Here is an 8,125-nt window from a genome sequence, read left to right on the forward strand (position 1 = left end):
AAAGAGAAAAAGAGCATACATACAAAGCACATTCAAACAAGAAAAAGATCTTACACCAAATTTCCATTTCTGTGTAAAAGCTAGATTGATTTTGTAATCATCTAAAGTGTTCTTCATCTAGAAAGAACAAGTGTATATCAATTGTAAAATTGAGAGAGTTGTGCTGGGTACTCGGTTTTAAGTACTCAGCAGTAGAGAATCTGAGTGTTCGGTTATAGCGCTCAGTAGGAGTTGAGTAGACGAATAGAGGAAGGTACTCTTGCATATTCAACTGCCTTGTAAACGGTTTGTGCTCTACCTTTAAAGAGCTCAGTATTGGATTGAAAAAGCCCGGAGGGACTCTGGGGACTGGACGTAGGCGGAAAGGCCGAAACAGGATAAGTCTTGCTGAGTAATTTCTAACTCTCTCTCAATATATATTTGTATGTGTTGCTTGATTAAATTGCTCAGGATATAAATTGTAAAAGCTGACACTGAGTAATCGAGGTGCTGAGTTGGAAGCTGACCTTAAGTGTTAATTCCAAACTCATAAGTAAAACAGTTCTAGTCAGCACCTGACTAAAGCTGTCTTACATCTCTCGGCCGTGCTGACCAAAATAAAGTCAAATAACTTAAGAATTAATTAACGAAAAAGTTACATTAGTTCCTAACCCCCCCCCCCTGGAACTAATCACACGGGACCAACAGTAAATAATGAAAATAAAATTAAGGGATAAGTTATTAAAATAGGTCTAAAGTTTTTGAGAAAATATCAATTTAGGCTTCACGTATAAAATAGCATCAATGTAGGCTTAACGTTTAAAAAAAAAACACCAATTTAGGTTTCGATAGCAAAATGTGAGACGTCATTCATATTACTCGGTTAAGATCAGAACTTAACGGAGTAATATGAACGATGTGTCCATTTAGTTATCGAAGCATAAATTGGTACTTTTTTTTTAAACATTAAACTTACATTGATGTTATTTTATACGTAAAACCTAAATTGATACTTTGCCAAAAACCTTAAACCTATTTTGATATCTTATCCCTAAAATTAAGGAACATAAATATAAATTTACATAAGATGTACCAAATACGGCAAAATAAATTTTGATATTATCAGGTTAAAAAGAAAGAAACGCTCATGGATCTCAATTTTGCTTCTACTAACTTCAAATCCCCGAACTTAAAAGGGAAAGAAGGCAGAAGTCGACAAAGGAAAGAAGGGAGTAATATACTACATTTTATTCATTGAAAAGTCTGAGAAGATAATGTTAATTTTAGGGTCAAATACATGAATATTATAATTAATTATAAAATTACAACTAAGTCATATCACCAAACTTAATGTATATTATGATTTTACATTATAATTTTAAAAAATTAGACTCCAATTAATAAATCATAAACCCTAGAAAATATATTTTATACTTTTAATTTATAAATTCCAATCCTTAAAAGTATTAATTCATAGTTATAAATAGTTTTTCAAAGATGAATTTCTATGTAATTTTCCTTTTATTTTATTGTTTATTTTCTGTGGTACTTTGTGTTTAATTGTTTATTTTTGTAAAAATTAAAATCCCTTTGACGATTTGAAGAAAATGGAAAGCTCATTGATTTTGGCTGGAGGACAAATGGCTTTATGCCCTAAATTATTTGACTAGTATTAATATTTATTTAAAATTTTATTTACTAATTATTTTATTCTTTAGTGAATGTTTTTATGTTTCTAGTTAATATTTTGTATTAGGGTTAGGCTATGCTTACTTTGTTTTTTCCACCATTGAATGGTGATAAACTTTTACAAAGTAAACTCATCCAGTGGTAGAAAAAACAAAGTAAAGCTTACTTTGTCAAAAATAAAGTAAACATAGAAGACACCTTTTGTATTAATTTTAGTTCCAAATTTTGTACAGGTTCGTCATTTTTCTAAAATATATTTTTTCCTTTGTTGCCATGAATATATTATTTTATAAAAAAAAAAAAGAACAATGCTTTAAATTATAAAAGATACACCAATTAATTTTAGATATAAATAAAATCAAGGGTAATAATTTATTAGTCTACTTTTTACGAACACACTGTTTAGTCCCTCAATTTTGAAAAACACATTATAAGATTTCTATCTTTTATCAATATTAATCATTTGGTCCTTTTATCTATTTTTTTAGATCTTAAACCGAATATATCTTAGATTTCAGAACAGCCATCGTACTATACAATCTGTTATTTTTTGTTTGTCTATTTATACGAAATATAATGGTTAAAAATCTAAAAATAAATAAACAAAAAATCCAAAAAAAAATAATATTGGCAAAAGATAAGAACCTCATAATCTGTTTTTCAAAATAGTAACGATTAAACAGTGTATTAGGTAAAAATGAATGAACTAATAAATTATTTACCCTAAAATCAATGAGTAGAACTGAAAAATTGAAACTCAAAAATATATGTATATTAATGACCAATTTTATAAAATTTCTCAGAAAATAAACACTTTGATATTCCAATTTTCTTCATAATAAAAAAGAACAAACACTTATTAATTTCTTACAATATAAGTTACAAAATATTAACGTTAAATATATACATGGAGTTTTTAAACCAAATGATATATGGATAAGATTCTAAAAATGGAAGAAAATATTAATGTACCATCTTCATACTATATATTAATATCACCCGGTATCTACAATTTTTTCTGGAGTCCTCAATATATAACCCACCCAGTGAAATTTTTTACATTTAGTTTATCTTTTCCAAGTTGGATGTTATTAGATCAAATGGGTAAATTTTGAAACCCATTCATAATTATATGTAAAATAAGAGTACATTGATCACAGATTTATCGAACCGATAATACCACTTCACCATGTCCATGTACATATGTTTCTTTGCTTGCTAGAATCTCAAATTAAATGTGGAAATGGCATCCCTGAGGACAAGAACAATAGATATTTTGACCATGAAACTAAAATTGGCATAAATACGCAAGCACTATATCTCCATTCCTATAGAAATCCCTTGTACTTTTTTATATATAATTTATCCAATTCAATGATTGTCAAACCCCCTTTAAAATCATTCTCAATCAAACATAAGTTCCTACTCTGTTAATCTAAAAGATTTAATTAACAATCAAACATCAGTTCCTACTCTGTTGATAATATGAACATAATATTTCACATCATATTTTCGAAAGACTCGGATTTTGAAGCAACCAAGGATAGAGAAACTGTGTATTATAATAGTTCACAAAAATCTATTCCTCAAATCTCAATCTCCTTCCTCACTAATAACCAATTTTATAGTTATCAACCAGAAAATTGGTTATAACTACTAAATTTTCAGACACTAATAGTTAGTATTTCCTCATGGGAATGAAAAATTCCCAGACCATAAATATCCATACCTGCACTGGAATACACAATTACTTATCCATCTAATTTTAATATATTTGTTGCATTTTCTGCACTTTTTTCTTTTACACTATTTTGACAGTTTGCTACAATTTAGATAACCAGGTAGAATTGTAATCGAAACGTGTTGCAAGAAAAAATCCATTGAATTGATGCTAGAACAGACTTGCATAGTAGGATTTGCCATAAACCACTTAATGCACACAAACACAACTTATCGATTATTTGCAAGCATTAAGTGTGGTTTATTTCGTCCTACTATGCAAGTCTGCTCTAGCATGAATTCAATGGAATTTTACTTGGCACACATTACCATTAAATTCTAATGGGTTATCTAAACAATAAAGAAAATGCTGTGTTTTCAACAAAACAACCATTACATTGCATCTGATCTGATCACAATGACAAGTATTATACAAACACAAGAACAATTGTAGAAAGCACCTACAAAATAAATATCACAGCAAATGGTACAAATGCTACTCAGGAATCAGGTACCAATGATTAAAATCTCAATCTAAAACCAAATGAAATAGTATACAAGCATTTCCAGAGTTCAATGAGAAAAAAAAAAAAAAAAAAGAATTACCAAATAGAGAGCATCAGCAAAAGAACTGTTGAGTTGGCCATAAAAAATCGAACCATATCCTTGTATACTGTGACACTCATAAAACACAAGCATGGTTAGGCAATAACTTGTAGTAATCCTACTAGCATGTTGAACATCTTGGCCTACCCATATATGACTAGAATCCGTCAATTCACATATTAAGACCCTTTCATACACTAACAGTGCCATAAACGGCCCTGTACTTATCAATACTGCAAACTTTTAAGAAACATATAGGTGTACCAGAAATATGAAACATAGTTCATATGCTTGCAAACTTCTCATAGTTGCTCAGCCTCAAGTAAATCCATGGTATCTTTAATCTAAAGTCCATTCTTAATCTTATGGAGTAATCAAGTAGAAACATTTAAGCTCTTATTTACAAGAAAATCGTCAACCTAAACTTTAGCCTGATCCATAAACAATAAAGAATGCAAGTGTTATGGTTCTCTTGTTTTCAAGAGAACAACCATTACATTGCATCTGATAAGTACCTAGAAAATTTATGGTAGAAAGCACCTACAAAATAAATATCAGAGTAGAAGTGTACAAATGCTATTTTGGTAACAGGTACCAATAATTAAAATATCTATCTAAAACTAAAAGAAATAGCAACAAAGAAAAATATAGCTAGCTTAATCAGATTAGATTTCAATATAAAAGGCCACCTGCTACTATTTATATATACTATATATAAAACCAGGTATGAATAATTAAGATCTCTATCTAGATAGACTTAAAGAAATAGCAACACGCTCCAAACCAAGATACTAAAGTCTACAACATAGGAGGCTATATAAATAATTGCTAGAACAAATTTAACCAGACACCAAGAGCTAAGTTCACGAAAAACTACAAGTCTCTCTAAAGCATACATAGCAAAAACAATCTAATAAAGTAGTTCTTCTGGTCCTTAAAAAGCTTCATCAATCGCAGTGATAGGAGACTTCTAGCACGTGCGACAATGCCTATCAATTTCGAAGGGCTTTAAACTAGAGGAGTTTGTTTGAAACTTCTAGGCAAAGCTTAAGCAACTGCATCAAAATGCCTTCATTCTATCTTGCATAAGGATGGTATCGACTACTGCCGCTATAGCCTCCCCTGCCATAAAGACCACCTGCTCCTCCATAACTAGCACCTGGACCAGATTCATAACCCCCACCATACCCTGTACCTCCATAACTTCCATATCCCTCGCTTCCCCGACCATAACCTCCTAAACTACTACCACCATAGCCCCCTCCAAACCCGCCACCATATGTTCCAAAACGACCAGAATAACCAAGGGAAGATTCACCTCGGTAACCACCTAAGCTACTCCCTCCAAAATTTCCATAACCCCCACCAAAGTCCCCACCACCACTAGCATAACCATATCCTCCACCACCACTGAGTCTGCCACCCAGACTCCCAGGAGTCCTAAAGGGACCAGGCCCACCAAACCCTCCATCAAACCCCCCAAAAGAACCTCCAAATCCACCAAAGCCGTCATTGTAAGAACGGCCCCTAGAGTTGCTACCATATGCAGGAGCAGGTGGTGGGTTTGAGGCTTTCTTTGGTTCAGCTTTCTTGATCTCCACCTACAACAAAGCAACTTAGTTAACCTAAGTTCTGCAGCAGACAAACTATCGTGAGCCCTTTCCCATAATCTATTACCTGTAAGCATCTCCACTGCTATATTAGAAACATTTAAGAAAAGAGATCAAGGCACTTATCTATGTCTTAAAGTTGACCGAAAGGGAAAATGAAAAATTGGTGCTCCGGTTTGATATTATTAAAATACAAAGAGAAGAAAATAATGCATGCATCACCACAAAGAAGAGATAGATTCCAATCTTATTTGTTTGACACCAGCTAAACAAGCTCACCTGAGTACCAGCCATATCAATCATATTTCCCTTGGACAACAATTCATCTACAGTTTCTTCATTGTCAAAAATTACAAATCCAAAACCTCTAGATCTATTGGTTTCATGATCACGTATTATCTGATGCTCCACCACTTTCCCAAATTTTGAGAAGAAATTCTTGAGCTCATCTGAAATTATCAAGATGCCATTGAAATGTGTAAAAAAACATAATATAATAATTAACTAGCTTCTACTTCAAATCATAACAAAAACCTGGGAATCCCTTCCTTACCTTCAGTCACTGATGATGGAATTCCACCAACAAATATCTTCTTTGTTTTAAAATCCTTTGACTGCCCGGAACCTTTAGGGATAGTCCTCTTTATCTCCACCTGTTGCATTGTTATTCTTTAAATTGCAAGCGGAGTATCATAAACTTATGAACAAATGCTGAGATTTAAATAAACATCAATAGAGAAGGAACAGCCACACAACTGTTACATTCCATCACTATATCAACAGGACAAATCTGACTGGTCATTTAAGCATACAATTAATAGTTTCACAGCAAGAAACATCAGACTTATGTACGTGATAGTTGTGTTTGCACTTTGCATCACAATCAAGACTGCCAGCTAAAAAAGTAGCTAAAAACATTGCATAAGACTAGGATGACTATAAATAATGATGTCAAGAGCACAAATATATGTTTACCTGCTTCCCATTGATGACATGTTGGTCTTCAATAACTTTGTCAACAACTGAAGGATCAGCATAAGTTATAAAACCAAAGCCCCTAGGCTGTCCAGTGTACCGATCTTTCATGATAACTGAGTCGGTAATCTCCCCATACTTGCCAAAATGTTTATTAAATGTAGCTGCAATTCATCATCACAGTGTAAACATAACTTAAGAAACAAAAAATCCAACCAATAATCAGACTGCAAGCCAACAAAAAAAAAAAAAAAAAAAACCTAAGCTACCAGCTTCCCTAAAAACAGACATGAAACAGATCTTCTATAAAACAATTTACCATATGTAGTGTCTTTAGCCAATCCTCCGATGAAAATTTTCCTGCGTTTCACATAAAACAGTAATCATAAACAACGGGCGAACGCCAAAACATATATAAACAATCAATTCAAAATAAACATGCGGAACTTTGCAAGTTTTCTTTTGCCCTATCAATTGAGCTAATACTAATAATAACCCAAGGATATCTAGCGAAAATAAGACATCTATAAAAAGGATAATCAAAGACAAACCCAGGGCTTGCACCGTCGCCTGAATGAGGGTTATCGCTCTTCGATTTAGATCCCATGGCCTTGAATTGTTAGATCGCAGAAAAGTATTTTACCGTCAATTTGAGGAGAAAATAAGGGGTTAGGGTTTCTTCGAGAGACAGGGCGAGCGGCAAGTAATATATACCAGGGGTCTGTAATGAAATGCTAATGTCGCGTTTGCGTGCCACTTTAGACCTAGAAAGACGAATATGTCCTCCGACTTCAACATATGCCACGCAAAATTGGTGGGTCCTGCTCATAGATGGCAGCGAGTTGGATATTTCGGATACCATATGTGACCCTATTAAGGCCTTGTTTGGATTGGTGAATTAAAGTAGAGCCAATTACATGAATATCATAATTAAGGGTAAAGGCTATGCTTACTTTGTTAAATAAGCCTTACTTTGTGTGTTTTTACCATTGGATTAATTTTATACTCCATAATCCAATGGTGAAAACACACCAAGTAATGATACTTTGTAAAAAACAAAGTAATCATAGAAGGCACTCATAATTAAGTACAAATTTACAACTAATTCATATCACCAAACTTAATTCTTAATATGTCATTATTCTTTATTTATTGTGATTTTAGATTGTAATTTAAAAATTCTAGACCCCAATTCATAAATCCTAAACCCTAAAAAAATATATCATAGATACCTAATTTATAAATTTTAATCTTTAAAATATATTAAAAGTGCTGATTTACTAGTTTGACATAATTCAAAATCATTACTTGACATAATTGTAAATAATTTTTCAAATATGAATTTCTGTGTAAATTTCCCATTAAAGTATGCTGAGGTAAGAGAAATAAGTCGAGTTGATTCTCGTATGTTAATTGTGTATTAAATATCTTATTGGGTTTGAAATGGATGATGGTTTAATAATATTAATTATATTTAATTTGAGGATAAAATAAATAAAGTTATGTCTAAATTACTTTTATATTCTTATAATAAAGTATTTACATTA

General features: G+C 32.0%; 1 protein-coding gene across 1 annotated transcript; it reads right to left on the reverse strand.

Moving 5' to 3' along the window:
- Positions 1 to 4,720: 4,720 nt before the first annotated feature.
- LOC136219294 (heterogeneous nuclear ribonucleoprotein 1) lies at positions 4,721 to 7,296 on the reverse strand. Its single transcript, XM_066006649.1, has 6 exons — positions 7,130 to 7,296; positions 6,898 to 6,938; positions 6,579 to 6,742; positions 6,157 to 6,256; positions 5,883 to 6,052; positions 4,721 to 5,594 (listed from the first exon to the last, which is right to left on the reverse strand). Exons 1-6 carry the CDS (start codon positions 7,183 to 7,185, stop codon positions 5,070 to 5,072), a joined length of 1,056 nt encoding a protein of 351 aa, XP_065862721.1. The 5' UTR covers positions 7,186 to 7,296; the 3' UTR covers positions 4,721 to 5,069.
- Positions 7,297 to 8,125: the final 829 nt, after the last annotated feature.

This window comes from Euphorbia lathyris, chromosome 2, assembly GCF_963576675.1.
Source record: "Euphorbia lathyris chromosome 2, ddEupLath1.1, whole genome shotgun sequence".
Classification (NCBI taxonomy): Eukaryota; Viridiplantae; Streptophyta; class Magnoliopsida; order Malpighiales; family Euphorbiaceae; genus Euphorbia; species Euphorbia lathyris.

Excerpts from the sequence above, each read along its gene's own strand:
- LOC136219294 (XM_066006649.1), bottom strand. The coding sequence starts at position 7,185 with ATGGGATCTAAATCGAAGAGCGATAACCCTCATTCAGGCGACGGTGCA. Across the intron at positions 6,743-6,897 it reads GGCTAAAGACACTACATATG|CTACATTTAATAAACATTTT; the intron begins GTAAATTGTTTT and ends GATGAATTGCAG. Across the intron at positions 6,053-6,156 it reads TCCATCATCAGTGACTGAAG|ATGAGCTCAAGAATTTCTTC; the intron begins GTAAGGAAGGGA and ends TGATAATTTCAG.